General features: G+C 30.0%; 1 protein-coding gene across 3 annotated transcripts; it reads right to left on the bottom strand.

The window, feature by feature from the left end:
* LOC127285079 (histone-lysine N-methyltransferase SETD2) lies at window positions 1-25,912 on the bottom strand. 3 transcript variants are annotated; one of them, XM_051310888.1, is made up of 15 exons: window positions 25,310-25,912; window positions 19,033-20,633; window positions 8,250-8,704; window positions 8,039-8,162; window positions 7,847-7,966; window positions 7,619-7,747; window positions 7,349-7,550; window positions 7,181-7,278; window positions 6,939-7,107; window positions 6,053-6,677; window positions 5,900-5,954; window positions 5,423-5,805; window positions 4,519-5,279; window positions 3,969-4,301; window positions 1-568 (listed from the first exon to the last, which is right to left on the bottom strand). In XM_051310888.1, exons 2-15 carry the CDS (start codon window positions 20,607-20,609, stop codon window positions 413-415), a joined length of 5,187 nt encoding a protein of 1,728 aa, XP_051166845.1. In that variant the 5' UTR covers window positions 20,610-20,633; window positions 25,310-25,912; the 3' UTR covers window positions 1-412. The 3 variants fall into 3 exon arrangements, with proteins under 3 accessions (XP_051166845.1, XP_051166843.1, XP_051166844.1); XM_051310886.1 differs by having other exon boundaries at window positions 8,039-8,704; XM_051310887.1 differs by having other exon boundaries at window positions 5,423-5,781; window positions 8,039-8,704.

The raw sequence follows: 25,912 nt of genomic DNA, 5'->3' as shown, positions 1-25,912 counted from the left end.
TTAAATTTAAATCAATTTATATATGGTAAATATTCAGTATGTACACGGATAATGTTGACACCTATTTCAATTAATCTTTCACAATTAAAGAAAATAATAGTACGTTAGTATATATGCAAGCTAAAATAATAATAATTATCAGTAAAATACACGGTAATTTACAAAATAAAAATGACGTTGACAATCAGACATTAAATGAGTTTACATTTGTACAAAATGCGATTAAATTAAAAAAATCAGACTATTAACAGTCATTTAGCTTGTATTTCATTCAAGTAATAAAAATGTACTTCATTTAATAATTACCTAAATTCGAAAAAGTATCGAAACACACGTGAATCAAAATAGTGTGAAAAATAAATATAAAATGACCGCAAAATAAATAATAAAATTACATCACAATATCTGCCATTTAATCATCGTCTGTACTCTTCTGATACACTGCTCCAAATTTGCTCATATACTTACGTACAAAATCTTTCGCTTTATGTTTAACATTATCATTACACTGCAACTCATCCACACTTTTACAATGCTTTAACTCTTTGGCCAGCACAAAATGTGTTAGCTGAAAATAAATATAAGAATAAATTATTAATTAAAATGGTTAATACTTTTTAAGTACAAAAAACATTAAAAACTAATAAGACAGTTACTCTTATAAAGGGTCAAAAGGCAAAGACGCCGAATGAACACTCTAGGTTGGATGTCTATAAAATGGGTTAAAAATGAGAGAGGAATTTAAATACAGAAACGATGGAAGTAATCAAGTAAGCTTCCAAGCATCGAAAACCAGTAACAGTGCTGCACTCAGTTTTTTAAGGTTTTTCAGATCCGTTTGGAAAGACTTGAAAGTAGAAGAGAAAGCGCTTCAAGCTTTCTCGTGTCAGCAGCGGAAGAAGTTTGATTCCGTCTGACCTACACAACGAGACAATTGAAGAAGAATGTGAGAAGTGTTTAAAGCTTAGGCAGGAGAATGCTGAGTATCTTCAGAGGATGGAAGAGGAGATCGAAAAGATGGTAATGTCTTACGAAGTACAGAAGAATGTTAACATGACTATTAAGGATGAACTTAAGACTCTTCAGGATGTTGTCAGTGAGTCGAAGACAAAGCATGTCCTAGCAGATAATGGAAATAGTAAACCTTGGTGGCGTTATAGGCAATGTGGAGATGATCCAAGAGCGAAACAGGAAAAGAGAGCGTATCCATGAGAATCGGCTTCAGCGCGCATTCATAGACGCAAACGAAGAAAACGCTCTGGCCGAGGTGAATAAGTAAAAGCAAGAGAAGGCACTTTTTGTCAAAAAGATTGCGAAAGTGACCGTAAAATTGAATCCTAAGCAAACTAATAAGAAGTAACCGACGAGTGGATCTACAATGGTGCTTCGAGTTGCAACAGGAACAACGTATGCCGACGTACTGAGCAAATTTCGGAGGGAAGTGAATCAGGACACACGTTAGCCACACGAAAGTTGTGGGCGCAAGGTCTATAAGAAGGGGAGATCTCCTGATCGAAATCGGAGGATAGTCCAATAGGGAGCTGATGTCACCAAAGTGGTTGGAAGCCACAGGAAGGTACAGACCGTGGACCAACAGGTCACACTGGAGGTCCACGACCTAAATTGTCTTACCCAGGAAAAAGAGGTCAATAGGCATTGGCAGAAGTGCTCCAGAACCCAAGAAGCAGGAAACTGACAATCCTAGGACCCATCCGAGGAGGCATGATGCTCACGGTTGTAGTCATCGACCTAGAGGAGGCGGTCAGGCTGGAGAAAGTGGAACACATAAGGATTAACTGCCCATTCAAAAGAAAAGTGGTGGTCGTTAGGTGCCCCAGTGCCTGGCGTACGGCCACATAGGAAGTGTTTGTAAGGCAGTGGACAGATCGATTATGTACTTCAAGTGCCGTAAAGTCGATCATAAGTTTGCAAATTGCAGTAGAAGCTCAAGTTACTTCTTATGTAGAGAAAAGTATGGCGATAAGGCAAATATTAGCCATATCGCACACGGAAAGAACTTTGGTTAAGCGGTTCTCTCTGCGCAGGTGGAGCCGCGCAACCTGCAGTCGGGTCGAGCGGTTCTCTGCTTGCGGTGGTGCTTGGGTGAAAAAGTCGACTCGCGCAACGAGTCAAACTATTCATATTAAAATTTAAAAATCTTATATTTATTCCAATGAATGTTAGTTTCTCGAATTTTTTAGTACAAAATAAAGTAAAAGAAGAACTTATTGCTTTATTTATTGACTCTATATTTAATAAAGTGAGACAATTTCATTGAAATTTAAATTAAATTATTTTTCTTTTATTTTTAAGTTTAAATTAAAAAATTCTTTGCTTTAAAACTGAATAAATTTATTATTTAATAAATTGATTTAAATTAAATTTTAAATTAGAATAATTTTAATAAATCAAACTTTAATATAAGAACTAAAAAATTGTTTTACAAATTTAAACATGAATTTATTGCAAAATTTTCTTTTTTTAAAAATTTAGTTATGACTATAATTAAAAATATAAACAATTTAAAAAATTATTTAGTTATTAAAATAAATCAACGTTTTTTATTAAAAGGTTACAAATAATATCGCGAGGAAATATAAAAAGTTTCATCTTTTTTGACAAACAAACACGGCTCCTTATTAGGCAGATCTTTTACATTTAATAATTTTTTACTCACTTTATTAAATATAGAGTCAATAAATAAAGCAATAAGTTCTTCTTTTACTTTATTTTGTACTAAAAAATTCGAGAAACTAACATTCATTGGAATAAATCTAAAGATTTTTAAATTTGAATATGAACAGTTTGACTTGTTTGGCTAGTCGACTTTTTCACCCAAAAAAGGGCGACTCAGTCGCCCCGCAAGCAGAGATTAGAGAACCGCTCGACCCGACTGCAGGTTGCGCGGCTCCACCTGTGCAGAGAGAACCGCTTAACCAAAGTTCTTTCCGTGCAGGCTGCGGAGGATGCGAAGTCTTGAGAAGTCCAAGAAGACTCTTGCATGAACGAAAAATAGATAGGCCAAAAAGATCGGTAACGGTAAGGGTCACGATAGTGAGTTCTCAGGGATCTTCAACTACGTTTAAAAGCTGACGGCAGTTCCGTAGTGTGCGAATTAATTCAGCAAAAGAGTATGGTTTTTAGTGGGTCGTCCATAACAAGAACGGTTATCCCCATATAACTTCGGAGCACCGGGGTCAGGATGGATTTACATGATGATGTAAATGCAGAATGCAAAACCGAAAATAAAGGGAGTGAAAAGGATAGGGATATATCACTATCCCTTTCACTCTCATTAGTTTCAGTTTTGCATTCTACACTTACATCAACATGTAATTCCATCCTCAGGTATTTGCCTTAGATATTAAGGATTATGCAGATTTTCCACATCCCTCGTAAAAAACCGGAAGAATGAGTTAGAGAAGGATAGTATATAAAGTTTATAGTATATAGATTATCATATTTCTTGGTTTTTTGTTCCAGGTTTTAAACTTAAAAAAAACGGTTCTCCCGTTTTGTCAATTAAGAAAATAGGCGATAGGTTTTTTTCTGTCTCTAGAATAGTGTTACCCCTCAATATGAAATCTCTTTATCCATCTTTTTGAAATTGTAATTTTATTCTTCTAATACTTGATCTCCACGTTGAGGATTAGAAAAAATTAGACAAAAATAGCGTCAAATTCTAAATTAAAAATGAAAATTTATCTACAAGAAAATTCTAATGAATTAATTTTTTTTGGGTTAATCGTGCGCTCCATACATGTACACTTTATAAAGTTGAAAATTAATTTAAGAAGGCAATCCTTTAAATTGATCTAAATAAAATTTTTATATTTTATGATGAGAATAGCTAAACTACCGAAACGTTAAAAAAATGTGTAATTTTTTTTGTCACTTAGAATAGATTGATATATTCCAACTATTTATTATAATTAAATTAATATTGATAGTAAGTAAAAAAATATTACCTTTCGAGCTAAATGTTTAAAGTCTTCGGTATTGGTGATTCTTCCTTGTTTACAGTCATTTTTTCTATACGGATTAAGAAAGTGGACCATCACATTGGCCATATTTATTCTAAAGGCATCCTTTATTTTGCGTTCTGCACTAAGTGAAGGATCATCTGCTACAGTTTGAAGTCGAATACTATGTCGTGTATGGGTCTTGGATTTATTGCTACGTCGATGTTTTCTAACTTTATCAATATGATCCTTCAGTCGAGCTCTTTCTTTCTGGCGTCGTATTTTTTCTTTCATTTCTTTATATTTCTTATTATATACACGATCATCTTCTCTTCGTGGCTATATTTAAAAAAAAGTTTGTGTTACAAGAGTGCTTAAAAAAGAGGGTTCGAGACTTTTTACCTAGATTAATTTTAACTTTTTCATAATTTGTGTGTTAAACAATTTAAAAATTTGTTGTATGTAATTTTTTTAATTCCAATAAAGTAGTTGTCCCAAATAAATGTTAAATGAAACTTCGGTTCAATGATAATAAAAGAAAGTAATTAAAACTTACACTGATGATCCTCTCCTGAACTAGTCCGTCTCTCTTCTTCTTCACTTCAACGCTATTTACTTCCGATTTTTTCGAAGGAGATTGTTTTGATTCTATTGAAGCGTCCTGTACGCTATCTACTTCCATATCCTCAGTAGAACGATCTGAACTCTTATTCTCTTCCTCAACGTCATCTTCTTCTTCATTGGAGGAGCTAGATTCCTCACTTGAATCAGAAGAGGTTGATGAGTCTGGTTGTACACCAATATGATCAGGAGGAGGTGGTAACCACTGCGATATTCTTTCTTTAACATGATAATAATACATTCTACCGCGTTCATCTTTTGCCCACTTCCACTTTGGAGGAAGATCTAAAGGAGGTGGTATATCAGGTTGTGACGGTGGTTTTGGTGTTTCAACTGCATGAGCAACTTGAAAAGAATTTTCAATTGATTTTTCAATGAACAAAGATTGACCTTGAACGGGAATGGATGAAGTACCGTTATGAATTTGCACTAGGTTGTTTGAAATTTGAAGGGGACTTTCCTGAAACTGTTGAGGAGGAATGGACAAAGGTGGAGGAAATTGTGTAGTCTGTTGACTGTAGGTTGGTGTTTGATTAATTGGATACATTGCAGCCTGCAAACTTGGTGAAATATCAACAGAAATTCCTGGTTGTAACACATGTAGAGGAGGTGTTACAATATTTTGATGCGAAGTACTGGTCATTTGGGATCCTCCAACGTAAACGGGAGTCATCTGTTGTTGCAATTCACTACCATCTGCATCAAAAAATATAAATTTGCTTCAAAAATTATGAATCTTTAGCGTCAGGTTTATAAAAAAGGAGTGAGTAGAAGAGAAATTTATTAATTAAAGAAAGTAAATTTAATTTTTAAAATAAATTGAAGTTTGAAATACCAACCTTGTATGGGATAAGGTTGCCACTGTCCCACTGCAGAATTGAAAAATAGTGGATAGCCAGTTTGAGGATCAAGAGCCGCAGTTGTATGTGGATCCATTCCTAATGCCAAGCATCGTGTTTCATGCTCCTTCCATAATTCCTGTTGTTGACGACGTTGTTTTTCTTCCTCTTCTTTAGCAACTTTTAGAGCAAAAAGTTGTCGACGTTCATATTTAGTCATTCGAGGCACAGGTATCAAATTAGAACGTTCGTCTAATCTTTTGTCTTTGGATCTGCTATATTCAAAATCCGGTGACTCTCGACCACGTCTTCTGTCCCGCTTATCAGTTTCGCTTCGATTATATCGATCAGAACGATATCTGGAATGTGATAAACGAAACTTTCTAGTTTACGTTTTGGATTTTTTTATTAGTAATTGAAGGAAATGAAAAATAGAAATTGAAGATAGAAACAATTAACTTTATTGTTGGAACCTACCTTTCATACGTCTCTCTTTTTTGCTCTTTTTCCAGTTCTTCTTTATATCCGCGATCTAAGAGTCAGAAAAAATATCAAACAATTAGGACTAAATGAAAAATTCTTACAAGAACATGTTGAGTGTATATTTTATTACTAAATAACATATCAAACCTGCTTCTCTCTCGTGTTCTTTCATTTGTTCGATCCTCTCTTTCTTTGGTATCCGGAAAACCTCCTTCAAATTAGACCAATCTGCTATAAGATTTGTAGCAAGTTCAGTAATAAGTACTTGTTCCTTTTCCTGTTTTAAGTTATTCGCTTGTTCATTTCCTCCTTCTTTTTCATCTTTGACGTTAGTCAAGTCATTTGATTTATTTGGACTATCAGAATCTACTTCTTCTTTTACTTTTGTTTGCTCATCCTCTGGCGATTCTCCACTTGGTGATGAAAACGATTGTTTTGCCCATTTTTCAACAACACTATAAACTTTACTATCCATGAGCATTGTCTTATTTGGAATTGGCAGTGTAGTTAATGTTTTTAAAACTTCTAATCTAAATTGTTGAACTTGTTCAGTTTCTGTTGTGGCAACATCCATCATGTAGCTCCATATTAAACGCAAACCATGATAATCGAGAAATAATCTACGACAAGGTTGCTCTCCATTTTGTATAACACGCAAAAGACGTGTTCTGTGCTCCAATTCCCTACTGCGAACCATTAAACGACTTAAATTTAAAGTATGATTTCTATTCTTTAATCCACCCGAACAAAGTTTATCTATTTCCTCTTCCAACTGTAACAAATAATAGATTCGTCTCTGTCAAAAAATTGGAAGTCACAACTGTTTACATATAAATAGAGAATGACGCAATTCTTCAAAATTTCCTTTACATCATTACATTTTTAAAAATTTTAAAGAATTTGCGTCATTAGAGAATTTATTTTCTTCATCTGAATTTTTTTCCAGACAAAATTTTTTATGGAGAAAAATGTGAGACTGAATTTTAAATTTTACTGTTCACATAATTCTTCTTAATAAATTAATAATACATACATCTTCATCCTCCATGAAATCAATAGGCTTCTTTTCTTCCTTCTTCTTTCTCGTAACATCCTTTTCGCGTTTTTCCTTCTTTTCTGTCTTTTCTTTTTCTTCTTCAGGAGTTTCTCCTATCCATCCCCGGCAGTTTAGAGCTTCACAGAAACATTTCTGTGCTTCTTTCCTGTTGTTGATGTAATAAATTTAGTTCAATTTTAATTCTATGATTTTAATTACATTAATATATGTATACAAACCCATAACGTTGAAAGTGGTAATCAAAAGTAATTTCTTCTCCATTTGCTATAAATTTTTTATTAAAAAATCCAATTCTCAGTTCTCCGTTTACAGTCCACTAAAATAAAAATTTTATTTATTAAAATAATAATATCCAAAGTAATAATTACCATCAGTCAAATTTTTACCTTCTGAGTTTCAGAATTCGGATCACAACTATGATTTATAAAACGAGATATATTTCCTTTCATAGTTGCATCAATAACTTGATCAGATTTTAAAGCCATAAAATAATGATGTCTATTTTTATCTTTTGAATATTCCTTGGTTCTTTTACGAAAATCTTTTGGATCAACAACTTCTCCCACATATTCCATTATGAATTCACCTCTGTAAATGGAAAATATTAAAAAAATTTTGTTAAACCAAAAAAATATCAAAGAGAACAAGAAACATACGCTTCAAGATCGGCGGTAGCGCGAAGACCAAATCCTTTCTTTTCAGTTCGAAAAACTTCACATTTCGCGTAATCGCAATTCTGAAATCTTTTATTTGTACATCTGCTTCCTACAACGCATCTAGATCCACTAAAATTGTTTAGAGTAAAAAATTAGAACATAAAAGAAATGAAAAAATTTTCATATTTATAATAAATAAAATCGATGACTAATAAATTTTATACAAACCATTCTATAAGAAGAAGCCTATTGAGACAATCTTCTCCGCAACCCAATTCACCTCGTTCAATTTCCTCCTCCGTTAAGAAGCAATCACACACCATTCTCTTGTGTTCTTTGTTTGTAAACCTATTACATAAATCGTTATACATTTTTATCGATAAAACAGAAAAAAAGTATAAAGGCAATAAAAAAACAAACCTTTCAGTAAGATAGAGATTCTCCTTGAGGTTTTCAAATTGACTTAATCTTTCTTCCATTTCTCTGTCTTTTACTTCCAAAACCATTGGTAAGGAAATCTTAGCACCTATAGTCTTTGGAATTTCTGTAGTTATAGGTGAAGTGGTGTTACTTCTAGTTTCGTAAGATTCAGAAGAACGTATGCTTTCAATATTAGATGGAGATACTATACCAGTATTTTCAACTTTTACAAGTGCATCAGTTGTCAATGTATCTTCATCAGTTTCAGTTTTGGCTTCATTTAACATTGAACCAGCACCAGAAATTACTCCTGAAGAAAATTTGAAGCTCGTATCGATTCGTGCTCCTGAAAATGAACTAGTACCACCCATTTCTAATTCACTTGATCTACGCCAACGCGATTTTACTTTAACAGGTTTTGAAGAATCCGAATCGTAACCTGAAGTCGTATTATTCGCAGACAGGTAAATTAGGGAGTCAATGGATGGCGTCATTTTACAATTACTATTTTCTTTGTCTGATTGAGTCTCTGAAAGATTATCTGAAATATCTTTTAACTCTGTAGTTACAGGAGAATTACTACTACTTGTTTTGTCCCGATCTTGTTGAAAAGCAGTTCTCGATGAATCCAAATTTGGCTTTGTTACTAAACCTCTTCCACGTGATCTGAACAAACAAATTTTTTAAATGAATTAGTTAAAACGTAAATAAAAGAAGAATTTTTGTAAAAGAAAATTTAAGTAAAGAACCGTACGGATTGCAAAGAGCTCTGCTGACAGTATAGGTAAAACAGGCGGCTTTAAAGAGGGGTAAGAGTTTACACTTTTGAAAAATAGTTTTTTTTGTCTTTTCTTATAGTTAAACATCTCAAGAATATAGTCCCAAGATTTGAAGTTAATTAGAGAAAAACTCTCGAAGTTATTGACTAATTTGTCCCCTCGCTTTTAACCCTTAAAGTACATACTTCAAAAACTTACGTTCGATACACACAAGGGCGATTGAATTTTTAAAGAAATATTTAAATCATTAAAAATAATTAAATTTTGGAAGAGTTAAACTTCAGACAATAATTAAATTTTACAGAATTGAAAATAATTTATCAAATAATTTTAGATTACCGTTTTTTTTAATAATTCAATTTTCAAAAATTTACAATTCAGATTTTTTATTTAAATTTTCGGTAATATTTGTGCCATATTGAAATTTTGTACATTCCGGCGTTAACCCTTTCAGTGTCACTGACGCCTATAGGCGTCACGAAAAAACTGGTCACCAGTGTCGCGTGACGCCTTTGACCATAATCTTATTTCTGCTTTATAGATTCGACTGAAATTGGTACATTGGAGATACTGGCATTTAAAAATTCGAATATATTAAAATAAATAAAATCTCAAAAATGTGTTTTTAATAATAAAACAATTACAGGCTTTACAGCATAAAATTTACTAAAAAAAGGGGAATAGGGGAAATTTTATTTGAAAAAAAGAGGAAAAATAGGGTAAAATCTAAATGTACATTTTCCTTAACCAAAATACTTTAAATAAAGTTGTTTTAAATTACACTACTGGTGAAAATTTTGAGACCACCCATTTTCTTGATGAATAAAAAACATCTTAAAACATAGAAAGTATAGAAACCAACATTTATATTCCAAATTTTTTAAAAGATGATAAATTTATAGTGAAAAGTGAGATTTAAAGGAGAGATTTTCCCAGTAAAGTAATTATTATTATTTTTACATTCTCATCATAATGAGAAGGTATTACATTTGGGCGATTTTGAGCATTTTCTAATTTTAGACAATCTCGACGTTTTGAGACTTTCTGATGCCGAAAAAATGGATCCTAAAAAAATGTCTGTCTGTATGTCTGTAGACAAAATTTGGTCCAACGATAACTCGAACAAATTTTAATGAATCGACTTCAAATTTGGTATACACTTTAAGTGTACCAAAATCTCGCCTGAGTTCGTTGCCCAGATGATTTCGTTGAAAAACAACAAAATTATTCAAATTTTTAGTTTTTAAAAATTTCCAAAATTCGCATTTTTCAGAAAAAAAATTTTTTCAATTTTTTTTCGAAAATTGCGAGTAAAAATAAACACTTTTTTCCTTTGACAATTGTCAATAGCGATTAAAACAAAAAAGTTATACCACAATTTCGTATTTTTTCGATTATTTACTTTTGAATTAGTTAAAATTCACTTATTTGTAGATTTGTAAATGTTTTTTTCTTTGACACTTTTCGATACAGATTAAAACAAAAAAGTTAAAAAAGTTATGTTCTATATCGATTAAGGTAACAAAAATTTTAAATTATTTTCGATGTGTAATTTTACTCATTAATTTTTTGCGGCCCAGTTTTAACCTATTTTGCCACCTTTTCTTTTAGCAACTTTCCTCTCTAGATTTAAAGTTTTTGAAGCAGTATTCCTAAAACATTTTTTCCACTATAACGAAAGCATTGTGAAGTGAAACAAAAATAATAAGTGTAGCAGGCAAAATTATAAAGAATTATAAATTAACTAAGTATAAACATTGCTATTTTTTAAGAGAAAATTCATTTTTCAACAATCTTTTTAACAAATTTAAATAAATCTTTCTATTCTTTGGTTTTTTAGGTCGCTCATTACGATTCTGAAGTCAGTTTTTGAAAATTCAAAATGGCGTATTGAAACATTTTTGACGCCATATTTTTAGCATTTAAAGGTATTCTGAAGGGATAAGATTTGAAAAAATTACAAAAACTGAACAAAAATTCTAAAAAAACATCTATAAGATGTTTTTGGTAATGAAAAGACGAAAGCAGAGAGTCAGTTCCTGACGAGTACAACAACAAAACAGACGCGAAATTTATACGAATTATTTTCAAATGAAATCTGCTTCAAAGTTTCATATTTATTTTATGTAATTTTAATGAAATAAACAACTGTTTTTAATTTAATGTGATTAGTGAATTCTTTTAACAAACTAACAAAAAAAAAGTAGACTCAGCCGCCTTTGCAAAAGAACCAAGATTATCCAGATTGTTAAGGTTGAACAAAATGGTCCTTCGAGCCGGATTTATATCAATTATTAAAAAAAAGTGAACCAGCAAACTATTGTGAAGTAAAGTTAAATTTGTGAAAAAAGTGAAGTTTAAGTCTGATCAAAAAAGAAGAAAAAAAAAATTGATTAGAAAATACAGACGTCAGGAACTCAACACGAAAAACCTCAAGAAACTTGAATCATCGGATACATCGTATGCACACGGAAAAAAAGAAAAAGTAACTTTTACTACTTTAAAAGTAAAATTGGACCTGTCCGAAGTTTCTGCGCATCTCTGGCAACTTTTACTCCAAAAATAGTAAAATTTACTTCAGAAATAGTAAAAATTACTACGGAAACAGTAAAATTTACTACAGAAATAGTCAATTTTACTATTTTTCGAGTAAAAGTTGCCAGAGATGCGCAGAAACTTCGGACAGGTCCAATTTTACTTTTAAAGTAGTAAAAGTTACTTTATTCGTTTTTCCATTTTTCTCCGTGCAGAGGTTACCAGGGAATACAAACAAATCAACACTGAATCATTGTTCGCCGAGCAAGTCGATTTCATAACAAAGGGTATTATCAAATTAATTAAGAATTGTCTTCAAGAAATTGTAAGTAGCGATAATTACGAAATTAAAATTTATTTGTCAAATCAATATTTCTAGAAAATTTTAAGAGAAATAATTTGAAGTAAAAACTTTTTTTATTAAATTCTCGTTTAAAATAAAAAATGGAAAAAACTGAAGCCGATCTAAAATTAACAAAAAAAAATTGTAGAACTAGATTGACAAAATTCAAATCATTTCTCGAAAAATATTCTAATTCTCAATCTCAAGAAGCAGTTTCGATCGAGGAGCTCGAAGAAAGAATTAAACGAGCAGAGGAATGTTGGTTGGAGTTTGATCAAGCTCAAAAATCGGTAGAATTAATCTATCCTCAGCAGAATTTTGATGAGGAAAGAAACGAATTTGAAGAATTTTATTATAGATATTTATCATTAGGGAAAAATTTTTTAAATAAAAGAACTCGTCAATTGGAGGCGTCTTTGGTTAATTATCAAAATTCAGACATTCAAGCTGCGCGAATTGCTCAGCTCGAATTAGAGCTTCAAACTCGTCGCGAATCAGAGTTGTCATCGTTGAGAGAGCTGGCATTGTCGCGAAATTCAAACAGTATAGAAACAAGTAGCATTCGTTTTCCGCTACCAAAGTTAGATCTTCCCATTTTTTCCGGTGGGTATAAAGAATGGTTGGGATTCAGGGACGCGTTTTCTGCAGTTATTAACGATAATGAAAGCATTCCAAAAATTCAAAAGTTACGGTATCTTCGATCCTATTTAAAAGATGAAGCTGCGCGTATTATTGACAACTTAGAAACTACTGAGAATAATTATGACGTCGCATGGAACTTATTAAAAGATAGATATGACAATCAGAGACTAATAACCCAAAATCACATGCAAGCATTATTTAATTTGCCCGCGGTAGAGGGGGAGTCTTCGGTTAATCTGAGAAACTTACTCGACAACGCTCTTAGACATGTTCGCGCCCTCACCGTTTTAAACCAGCCCACTGATAAGTGGGACACGCCCTTAATATTTCTAATAGTATCAAAACTCGATACAGAAACACGGAAGGAGTGGGAGAAGTCGATGTCAAATACTGAAATGCCGACCTTCGAGCAGTTAAGTAAATTCTTGCGTAGTAAATGCCAGGTCTTAGAAAAGATCAATTACAGCTCACATAAAATAAAGTCCGACCAACAATTCTCAAAAGCAAGCAAACAAACACCAACAAAAAGAAACCCACCATCAAAAACTTTTTTAAACACGCAGGTTTTAGGGCAATGCTGCATTTGTAATAATAATCATCAAGTGCATAATTGCATAGAATTTAAAAAAATGCAAGTCAACGAGCGTAGAGAAATTGTCAGAAAAAAGGGTTTATGTTTTAACTGTCTGCGAAATAATCATTTAGTAAGCGAATGTAAATCAGGAAGCTGCAATACATGTAAACGCCGTCACCATACGTCATTGCATTTAGAAACAAACACTACACAAGCAGGTGACAGTAAACAAGTAGAAAACTCGCAAACTGTAAACAATTTTCATATTCAAGATGCTTCGAGAGTATTATTATCTACTGCGAATATAACTGTATTTGACGAAGACGGGAACGCGCGTGCAGAGTCCTTCTTGACAACGGTTCCCAGCCCAATATAATATCACAAGATCTAGTCAATCAGTTGGGGTTAAAGAGAAAAAAATCGAATCTCGCGGTAGAAGTATTAAATAATATGCAAACTTCGTGCAGCGAATGAGTCAACATGAATATTAAATCGAATACATCAAACTATGCAACAAAGTTGAGTTTTCTAATTTTACCACAAATAACCGGAAATGTGCCCGCGGAGCCTATCGACAAAAATGAATTAGATATTCCAACGCATGTCAAATTGGCTGATCCACACTTTAATCAACCTCTCCAAGTGGAAGCGTTAATTGGAGCGGTAGTATTTTATGACTTATTGTTGGTGGGGAGAATAGCATTGAGTAAACCGGGAATGTCAATTCAAAACACAAGGCTGGGGTGGGTCGTTACTGGAAAGCTGGGGGGAACTTGGAGCCAAACCAAGGTCAAATGTCATCTCACTAGAAATACGCTAAATGATAATTTAGAAAAGTTTTGGAATATAGAGGACGCTGGGGAGAAATTAGACTCAACAAAGGAAGAAATGGCATGTGAACAGCACTTCTGTGAGAATACGCGGCGCGATAGATTCGGTCGTTACGAGGTCAGATTTCCGTTCAATGAAAAAAAGCAGGATTTAGGATCTGGCTACGAGGCAGTACGAAGACGTTTTTTTATACTGGAAAGAAGACTGGAAAAAAATTCGAAGTTAAAGAAAGATTATCAGGAATTCATGAAAGCCTACGAGGAGCTGGGCCACATGGAGCAAACTCAAAGTAGGCCTGATGAGGGCTACTATTTGCCACATCAGGTAGTGATTCGAGAAGCTACAATTCAGGATAGCGTTTTTCACTTGGTGCTACGTTTCAGATGTCACGCTATCGTTCTAACGGCGGACATAGAAAAAATGTACCGACAATTTTGGGTCCATCCACAAGATCGATGCTATCAAAAAATTTTGTGGAGGGAAGATCAGTCGGGACCAATCAAAACGTATCAACTCAAGACAGTCACATACGGAACATCTGCGGCTCCATTTCTTGCAACAAGATGTTTAAAACAACCGGCAATCGACGAAGCGACTATCTCTCCAAAGGCAGCTGCAGTAATTGAGAGTGATTTTTACGTCGATGACTTGATGACTGGAGAAGAAACAGTGGAAGCAGCCATCAAACTAAAAAATGAACTGGTTAAAGTGACAAGCAAAGCAGGACTTACATTGCGTAAGTGGACCTCCAATGATCCAAAGGTTACGGAAAATTTGAGCGACGCTGAAGGAACAGTGCAGCTGCAGTTCGACCCTGAGAAGAAAAAAGAACATTAGGCATTTGTGGGAATTCAATTGAAGATACATTCACCTATGATGTCAACATTGATCCAAGGAAGGATGTAATAACAAAGCGCTCAATTTTGTCGCAAATTGCTCAGTTGTTCGATCCGTTAGGGCTGGTGGCGCCAGTGGTTTTAATAGCAAAAATAATGTTGCAGGAATTATGGAAACTTAGCCTAGATTGGGACGATGCAGTTCCAGATGGAATAGAACAGTCGTGGAAGAAATACCAATCACAGCTTTCCATGATAAACAACTGGAAGATGAATCGAGCGATAAGCTCACCTCAAGCTACTAATATCCAAATCCATGGGTTCTCAGATGCAAGTATGAAAGCATATGGTGTATGTTTATACTTGCGAGTCATCACGAAGGAAAGTTGTAAAACATCCCTGATTTGTGCTAAGTCTCGAGTTGCTCCAGTCAAGACGGTGTCCTTGCCAAGGTTGGAGTTGTGCGGTGCAGTACTTTTAGCGAAGCTGTATAAATCTGTTCGAGGAGCACTAAAATTGAAAATCGACTCAGCGAAGTTCTGGACAGACTCGATGATCGTCTTGGGCTGGATTCGATCATCACCTCAACGCAAAGAAATATTCGTTGCTAATAGAATAGCAGAGATACAGCGGACTACAGAAGCTGAAAATTGGACTTATGTACCTACAAAACAGAATCCTGCTGACTTCGTCTCAAGAGGTCAGTTTCCAGCAGATTTCGTTAGCAACGAGATGTGGAAAAATGGACCGGATTGGCTGAAGTAATTGGAAACAGCGTGGCCTAACTGTGAACCTGAAATACAGAACGTGGAGGAAGAAAATTCAATGATAACCTTGACAATCAAAACAAAGGAAAGTTCAACGATTTGGAATCGTTTCACATCCTTCACCAAGTTATTAAGATTTGTCGCTTATAGCTTGCGTTTTGTAAAAAATGCGCGTAAATTCGATAGAGTTTCTGGACCTTTATCAACGGTGGAGCTTCGTCGCGCTTGGGAAAGAATTGTCACATTGGTTCAAAATGAAGAGTTCAGCGAGGAGATCAGTAGTCTAACAAAAAACAAGGAAGTTTCCAACAAGTCAAAAATAAAATCGCTTAACCCGTTTTTGGAAAATGACATTTTGAGGGTGGGAGGTCGAATAAAAAATTCGGGACAAAATAATGATAAAATACATCCTGTGCTTATTCCTAAAAAACATAAAGTAACAGAATTAATAATTCGAGATCAACATATAAAATTAATGCACGCATGTGCAAATGCAACTTTATATACAGTTAGAGAAAGGTATTGGATTGTGGACGGAAGAGCTGAAATAAGAAGGATTTTGCATTCGTGTGTTCCTTGTTTTCGTGCGAAGCCTAAAGATGTAACGTATTTAATGGGAAACTTACCAAAAGTTATGGTAACAGCGGCGAGACCATTTGAGAACAGTGGCGTTGACTATTGTGGTCCTTTTTTTATAAAGGAAAAAGCATTGCGCAATAGAAATAAAATAAAAGCATATGTATCTTTGATGTATCTTTGATTAATGCGAATAGGTTATCTTCGTGGCAACATGTACAAAAATTGAGACAGGATTTGTTGAAGCGTTGGAGTGCTGAATATTTGACCGAGATGAATGTAAGGAGTAAATGGAACACGTGTCAAGCTGAAATTGTAAAAAGAAATACGTTGGTTGTCATAAGGGATGATAATTTACCCCCTTTGCGGTGGTCGTTGGGACGTGTAATAGAAACTCATTGCGGCGACGATGGTATTGTGCGTGTGATCACAGTCAAAACGCAGAATGGAGTATATAAGAGAGGAGTTAGAAAAATATCGCCTTTGCCAATTGATATTGTCGACAATAATTGTGATAATTGAATGTAGTGCGCTTACGGCGGGCGGCATGTCGCGTAGCGAATGTGTGAAAGAATGAAAATTGTACAACGAACGGAAAGGGAAATTTCTATAAGATGTTTTTGGTAATGAAAGGACGAAAGCAGAGAGTCAGTTCCTGACGAGCACAACAACAAAACAGTCGCGAAATTTATACGAATTATTTTCAAATGAAATCTGCTTCAAAGTTTCATATTTATTTTATGTAATTTTAATGAAATAAACAACGGTTTTTAATTTAATGTGATTAGTGAATTCTTTTAACAAACTAACAAAAAAAAACTAGACTCAGCCGCCTTTGCAAAAGAACCAAGATTATCCAGATTGTTAAGGTTGAACAAAATTGTTTATTTAAAAATTTTCGGTTCTTTTAGTACACTATTTGATAGAGCCTCAAATTACCTGTAAAAATTTCGTTAATGGGTTAATGCATGCCTCCTTTTCCTATTGTATGTTTCTAATTTTCGAGCGTGAAACGCGAGTGCCGTGATGAGAATGTTATCCTTAAAGTCCAAGTACTTTAAGAAAATGAAATTTAATTTATAAAAACCAAAAATTTTACTTATATAAATTGTACAAAAAAATTTTTTGAATAAAAACATGAGAGCGAAACATGTAATAAATTTGTTGCTTTAAAAAATGCATTTACTTTAAAGTTCTGTTTTTTAGTGTTTTTAAATTTTCAATTAATTTTTTCTTTTACTCAATTGAAATTAGCTGAAAGCGGAATATCTTATTTTAGTAAATAATTTGGTTTGTCAATTTTCGTTAATTACAAAGACCTGGCCAATCCACAGCGCAATATTAAGGAACTAAGTTTGAACAGCTACAGTGCCGTCATTCTCTTTTTTTTGCCCGATAAAAAATTTATTCTAATACCTTTAAACCTTACCTATTTCTATAAATTAATTTAACGCATTTTAATAAAGACTATGAGTTGTTTCTAATAAATTTTTCAAAACAAGTCGATTATATGAAGATCCCCTTTTAAAATAACTACTTTTTTTTACTTATTTTAACTCTGTGTGTAATTAATTTTACTCTTTTTAATAAAATTAATAAAAATAATTTCTTTCTTCTTGACATTTTACTTTAAAATTAATTAAATCAATTACAAAGTCTGAAACAACTACAAAATCTCATTCTACCAAATAGATTCTTGGGTCATTCAACTACTTTCTGGTAGTATAATTAATACAATTTTTAAATTTAATAGGAAAATTTTTGTATTACAGAGTGTAGTTAAAAAGTAATTAATGCTAATAGGTTTTAAATTGTAATAAACAAACAAAGCGCGCGCCAGATTTTTTTAATATCATTTTCAATGTTTTTTAAAATTGTGAATTTCATACATCTAATAAATAAATACTTTTTAATTTTTAAACTTATTTTAAAATTAATTTTCCACAGAATTAAAATTACTTCTAAACTAATTTTTTTTTCTTGAAAAATGCAAATAAATTGATTTTAATCATATTTTGCAAAGATACTGAAATTTTAAATTTATCTAAATTAAATTTGTTTAAATTCACGTCTCGGATTGAGTTTAGAAAAAAAAATTGTTTTAGTTGATTTTTATTTCAACAAAAATCGAAAAAGTCGATATTTTTTATTTTTAATAAATTTTATTAGTTTATAAATATTTCGTTCATATTAACATTAATTATTAGAAATTGAATAAATTTTTTCTAATTCTTTAATAAAAATGATTCACAGGAATATTTCCATGAACTTTTTTTTTAACTTCATAATTAAACTGAAAAATTTTAAAGATTTCAATTCAGTAGGACAAATTTTGAAAAATAATAATTTAAAGTTACTTTGAAGAAGAAAAAATTCCAAGTCATTGTACAAATTATTCGAATTCAGAATTTTGGCAAATATTTGAAATAAATTAAATTTTCAAAGAAATTGATTAAAATATTATTGAAAAAAATTAATTTAATTGAAATTGTTGTAAATTTGAATTGCTGAAAATTATTGACAAAATTTTAAACAGTAATTGAATTTTAAAGAATTTTTGAAAAATTGAATTGAAATGATTGAAATAATTAATTTAGCAAAGAATTTAAGTTAAAAATTTGAAAAATTATTAAATTTTAAAATATTTGCAGTTACAGTTGTTGAAAACAATTAAATTTCAGGAAATTTTTAATCAAAATTTTCATTAATTTAAATTGCTGAATATTTTTTTATAAGATTAAGACAATAACTGAATTTTAGAAAAATTTGTATTCAGAAAGTGTTTTAAATAATACAATATTTAGTAAACTTTTATTAAAGAATATTTTGTTTAAAAAAGTCGAAAAAGTCAAATTTTATAAAAATAAGTCGAATTAGTCGCATTCATTGAAAAAAGTCGGTAAAAGTCGAAAAAGTCGTGCAATGCGAGACTTGTAATTTTTTGGTTCAAATTTGGATTTTTATGAAATATCCCATTATTTGAGTTTCAATATAAAATAGGGGAAAAGAGTAAATATTCATAAAAAAGGGGAATTTTTTAAAACATAGGAAAAATAGAGGAGTAGGGGAAACACTGTGAATCCGGTCAATTATTAAAATTGCACGAAATACCTTTGTTTCATTAATCCTATGGTTCGAATTCGAGTACTGCGACGAACTCCAGAATTGTTAGACCCACTTTCTGTGCTTGTATCATTACTTTCACTTCGACATCTAAATTCATCTTTCCTATCAGCTTCATTCAAATTTTGTATATTTTTAGTCTCAGTACACGCATCTGGAAATTTATAACTATTTGCCGATAATAAAGTGTCGCTACTATTTTCACTGCCACTAGACAATTTAACATATTCAATATCTTGTTTTCTATCAACCTCGCTGTCTTGAGAATGTTCCTCAATATGCGAATGATTTAAAATTTTATTTATATTTTCATTTTTAAATTGGCTGTAGTCTAATTTTTGAATGGACGTTTCTTTGTCTTTTATGATAATTTGAGAGCTCTTTTTTGAATCCTCCTCTGATATTGAATTCATTTGATCATGAATTTTTAATTGCTCCATTTTATCCAAAGCACTTGTTTTATCATCATGCTTTAAAAGAAGCATTTTCTTTGTTACAATTAATTTTTCACTAGAATTCTCTACACTAGATGAATCAGTAAATACTTCTGATTCTTGTGAATTTTCTACATACTTTTCTTTAAAATGAAAATCATTTGATAAATTTACTCTGTAACTGCTTTCATCCGATGAATTATCTAATAAACTTGCAACATTCACTGAAGGTATATCAACTTTTTCATCTTTATTTTCAAAACGAAAAGCAGTTTCACTAGACATGTCAAAATTACAATTATTGGAGCTGAAATTTCTTATTTCTTTCTCTTTTTCCTCTATTGCATTATTTTCAAACTCAGTTGATTTAGTTTGATTATTTTTCAAATTATTTTTTGCAGAAATATCAAGATCATCCATTCGTAAATCTTGTACACCTTGTTCGATATTTTGAGAAACATTTTCGTGTTTACATTCCTGCTGAGTGAGATTTTCAATTTCAGATGTCATTAGCATTGATTCAGTTCCATCTTCATTTTGTATCACAGTAAACTCGACAACATTTTTATTATCGAACTCTGGTTCATTAACAACTAAAACTTGCTCAACGACAACACTATTATCTTGTGAATTTATGTCATCAACAATTTCTTCAACTTCCATTTCCTCACAAATAATAGTTTCCTCGATAACGTCTTCGGACCATATTTCCTGGGATGTATTATTATTACGAGATTCATCATTTGAATTTGAAAGACACAGAAGTACATTTTTTGAATATTTTTCTTCTTTTGATTGCGTTGAATGAATTTCTATTTCATTCTGTCTATCTTCTTCTTTAAATGATTCACTACTGATGACAGTCTCTTCGCAATTTATAGATCGTCGACATTTTTGCAATTTTTTCTGAACATCAGAAATTAATTTTGAATTTGATAATTTCTCTTCTATTTCATCGTGACTATCTTTCGAATCATCTGAATTATTTGAGCTAGATTGTACTACATCACCATTAATCTTCTGCTCTTGCTGTTGTTTTTTTGCTATTTGTCGACTTGATTTTCGAACCGCCACACATTTTTGCGGTGATTTTACATTTGGTTTTGCTTCGTTTTTTCTACGACGTGCCATTATTCGAGTGTATAGTTTCTCCACCTAAAAAAAAGGAAGGAAAAAATACTGATTAAAACCCTCAATTTTTTATAGAAAAAAGCACATATATACGAGACAGAAACTTTATACAAAATATTCATGTTTCTCTAAACAAATCAAGTGAAATAATTCAAAGATAAAATTAATATAAAAGTTATCGTAAATAGTAGCAACATTAAAACCTTTTTAATATTTAAATATTAACATTATATTATCAAAGTCTAAACCAGCTTTGAAATTTTACGAAATTACTAGGCAATTTGAGAAATACCTAAAATTTTCAGGTAATTAAAATTTTTTAGTGTAGGGCTTCCTAGGCATTTTTCTTTGTAAAAATAATAAAAATAGTTTTTAAAAATAATTTTTTACTTAGAAATGCCACTTCTATGTAATTAAAAATAAAAAATTGTGCAAATCCAAAACAAAAAGAAGTTTTGTCAATTTTCAAATCTTTTGTAATAAATTATTTAAAATAATTCAAACGTAAAAATAGGGGCGCATTATTATCCCATGAAAAACAGTTAGAATTTTGATTTGAAAGAATTTTAGTCGATACCTGTAATTATTTTTCAGACGAATTTTCATTTTTCGAATTAGAGTTTGAAACAATTTCTCTTTAAACGAATTTTTATTGTACAAAATTCTTAAATCGACGAATTTTTATTTATCCGAAACTGCAAATGGCCGAATAAACAATCAACTCAAAGATTTCGGCCATTTGCAATTTCGGACAAAGAAAAATTCGGCGTTTTAAAAATTCTGTACAATAAAAATTCGTTTAAAGAGAAATTGTGTCAAATTCTAATTCGAAAAATGAAAATTCGTCTAAAAATAATTATATACAGTAAAATTCTTTTAAAACAAAATTCTAACAAATGATTTTTATGGGATAATAATGCGTCCCTAAAAAAAAGATTTTTCTAACTCGGAATTATTAAAAATTATTTTTCAAAAATAAATTTTATGCTTAATTGTGCTGGTTAAGCACAAAAAAAACAATTAAAACATTTACGAAAAATTCAAATTTTTTTAATATAATTCAATTTTAAAATTCAAAAAATAACATTTTTCAATCCAGAAATATTTAAAAACAATTATTTTTCAAAAATAATTTTTGTGCTGAATTCTAAAATTAATATTAAAAATATTAATATTAAAATTCTAAAACGCATCTTTTTATCCAGAAATATTCAAAACTTATTTTTCAAAAATAAATTTTGTGTTAAATTATCTTTTTGTGATCGATTAGCAGAATTTAGCACAAAATTTATTTTTGATAAATAATTATTTTTAAATATTTCTGAATTGAAAAATGTTAATTTTGAAGTTTAAAATTGAATTATTTTCAAAAAATTTGAATTTTTCGTAAATGTTTTAATTGTTTTTTTTGTGCTTAACCAGCACAGTTAAGCATAAAATTTATTTTTAAAAAATAATAATTTTTAATATTTCCGGGTTAAAAAAATCTTTTTTTTACTTTAAAGTTTGAATTATTTTAAATAATTGATTATTAAAGATTTTGAAAATTGTTGTCAGAATTTCTTTTTGTTTTGGTCTTGCACAATTGTTTATTTTTAATTACATAGAAGTGCATTTTTGAGCTTAAAAATGTTTTTTTTTTTAAATTTGCGTCCTAATTGTTATTATTTCAAAATTATATAAAGTATTAATGTTACTGACGTTTTAGAGGTCACTGTCACATTTATGCCTACAAAACTATAATAAAATTTTATGAATGTTAGATTACGTATTAGTTATTTTCAGCATTTTCAATGCTTCCAAAATAGTTTTGAAGATTAATTTGATATCGCATTTTTTAAATGTCAGTTATACAGTTTTTGAAGTTTTTACTCATTTTAAATAAACGTTTAAAATGTTTTCATTACGAAAACAGAAAATAAAAGCAATTTAAATTTATTGTAAATATATATTGTCCGACTTTTATTTTTCCAATAAAAATTGAATTTTTTTTTATAATGGACCAAATTTATTTCAAATCAGGTAGGCTGAAAAGTCGTTTATCTAAAATTTAAGGAAAAAAGTCTTTAAAATGTTATAACTTTTAAAGTAATTTAGATGTCTCATTTTTTCTTCTTGCATTGGAAGAGCTTTTATTTTTCTTTTAAAATCCGTTGGAAAAATTAAAAAATGTTCAAAAATAACAAAATGGCGGCTATTTTACTTAAGATATAAAATTAAAATTACTCAAAAACCCCACTTTTTTTTGCTCAAATTTTTTTTTGTGGATTCTTTTCACCTTAAAGATTATTTTTGATAAGAATTTAACTTGTGGCCGATTATGGTATAAGAGAAAAAAATTTTTTTTTGTTATTTTTTAAGAAAATAATATTTTCTCCTATACCAGAAATCGGGCACAAGAAACTTTGGCAAAAATGAGAAAAAGAATTGCCAAAATTTGACGTTATAAGATTACTATTCAAAAAAACACGTGAAATCAGTAAAGGCCAATTTCAAGTTAGGACAGAATGACAGACCAAGCATTTTATTATTATATAATTATTGACTTTATAGAAATCAAAAATTTTAAAAAGCATGAATTGTTGAACAATTAAAATTTTTAATTTAAAAATGTTGTTTTCTTTGATAAAAATATATCTTTGATACTTTTATTATTAAATTTATCGTTTAAATATTTATTTAAAAAAAAATAATATAGAAATTAAAATTTGAAAAATGTGACGTAAGTAAAAAAGAAATTAGATTTAAAAAAAAATTGTGATTTTTATACAGGCAGGCGTCAGATCGACTTTAAGGCACAAAAAAAGTCGTTTTAGTCGATTTATATTTCAAAAAAAGTCGGAAAAATCGATTTTTCTTTATTTTAACAAAATTTAATTGGTTAACAAATATTTTACTTTAAATAACCAATGTTATTAGATATTAAATTCATTTTATTAATTCCGTAATGAGAATAATTCTATAATGAATATGTGACGCTATCTGAAGAAAGGGACCTTAGAGGAAAAAAAACTGTAGGTTACGTTTTGAAATTTTAAATTGAAAATACACAAAGACGTTCAACTCGTAATGCAAACTAATGATATTTATGTCTTCATTACATCTAAAATATTCAATAAAAACTGATTTCAGTTTTGCAAAAACAAAAATAAACTTTTAGTGCAAGTAAAACTATCGTCACATATTATCAAGAAAATTTATTTCGAATATTTCAAAATCGAACTAATTGTAATAGAAATTTTCAAAATTTTATTTAAGTAGGACAAATTTCTAAAAAAAATTCTTGAAGTTCAATTTTTATAATTTTTTGAAGTCTTATTTAAGCAATTTATTCGAATTAAACATTTTGTCATAGTTTTTAGTTTTGATGGTCAAAAAAATGTCAGGCAATACTTAATCAAGTTTTACAGATTTTTAAATAAATTTTTTTTTTTTTAATAATAATAATTTTGAATGAATTAAAGTTGGAATTTTTAGAAATAATTGAATTTCAAAAGATTTTATCAATTTTCAGACACTAATTAAATTTTACAGAACTAAATTAAATTTCACTAAAAAATTTATTAGAAATTGCAGAGAAAAATACAATAATTTGAAAACTTTTAAAGAGAAAAATGGTTTCAGATAGTTTAATATTCAAAAAAATATTATAAAAAAAAATCATTAAAAATAATTGAATTTCAGGAGAGTTATAATTAAAATTATTAAATTTCAAAAAATTTTAGATCCGAAATTTTAGTAGAAATAATTAAATTTTAGAAGTTTTTAATTTTAAATTTTTGAAAATAATTGAATTTCAAAAGATTGTGTTAAATTTCAGACAATAATTATAATAAGAGAAATTTTTAGTGATTTCTGTTGATGAAGAATTTTTTAGAAATCACATAAATAAATTGAATTCTAAAAGTTTTTAATTGAAAAATGCTTTCAGATAATTGGATTTTTTGAAGAATATTATAAAAATCATTAAAAATAATTGAAATTTTTTGCAAATAATTAAATTTCAAGTGATTTTGAATTAAAAATTGTTGGTAAAATTATTTGCTAATTTTTTTAAAGTTATAAACAATTATTGAATTTCAAAAAAGTTTTAATTGAAAAATAGTTAAAGATAATTGAATTTGCGAAGAATTTAATTAAAATTACTTTAAAAAATTAATTTAGTTAAGAATTTTAGTTAAAAATTTGTTAAATAATTAAAATAATGAAGATCTGCATTGTATACTAAAAAAACGAATTTTGTTTAAAAATTTTTTGTTAAAAATGTAAAAAAAAGTCAAAAAAAGTCGCACTTTATTAAAATAAGTCGAAAAAGTCGTATAATCCAAGACCTGTACAGGTCTTAAAATTAAGGAACATTTTTGAAATTTTTGCTTCTGCATAAAGTTTCTATCTCTAATCATGATTTTAATTATTATTATTGTTTTTTTTAAAAGAGTAGAATTAGGTAAAAAAGAACAACTGTGATCCATTTAATTATTTTCTAGTTTCTTCTTAAATACCTTCCTTTAACAAAAATCTGTTTAATGAAATATTTCCTTGTTTTTAATTTTAGACAATTGCTTGAATGAACATCACTTTACTGTGAAATTAACAAATAAAAATATTAATGATTCTTTAAAAGAGTTGTCTTTTATTTTTTAGCCACGGCAAATTTAAATTGATTTTTTTATTATAAAAAAAAGAGAACTAATACTCACCAAAATTCCTTATGAAAATAAACTGGATTTTAATGCAATCATTACATCAGTTAAATTATTAAAAATATTTAATAGTTGTCAAACTTCTGACAGTTTAATCGAGTGAAGTGAATGATTCTTCAGATAGAAATTCTGTCTGCATAAGAGACAGACAGAGAGATAGATAGATAGAGAGAGAGAGAACAATATTCACTCCTTCCAAGTAGAAAAAGATAAATTTCACGACATCCTAATCAATGTTTCACAGTTAATTCTTCTCGTATTTATGTACAAACTCATAACTCTGGATTATTTGTGATAATTATCTTAAGTACTTTATATTAATCAGTTTGTAAGAAAATCATTAAATTTAGTACATGTAGAATAGCAAACAATCTAACATGTCTCAATAATGCCGTGAACATGAATAATTTATGAAATTCACGTTTGTTTCTCTTAAAACGTTGAGGCAGATTTTTTAGATGCGTAATTAATTAATAAAAAATTGTAATATTTTTTATTTTACTGATTTATTAAATCGAATAAATCACCGACTATGTATTTTTCTGGTACATACATACACGCGAACCTTTGGCGACCTTTCACTATGAAGAATACCAAGGC

The sequence above is a fragment of the Leptopilina boulardi genome, unplaced genomic scaffold (genome assembly GCF_019393585.1).
Source record: "Leptopilina boulardi isolate dan_hultmark-lab unplaced genomic scaffold, ZJU_Lbou_2.1 LbouV2_330, whole genome shotgun sequence".
NCBI classification, from domain to species: domain Eukaryota; kingdom Metazoa; phylum Arthropoda; class Insecta; order Hymenoptera; family Figitidae; genus Leptopilina; species Leptopilina boulardi.
This window is presented reverse-complemented; position numbering and strand designations above follow the sequence as displayed.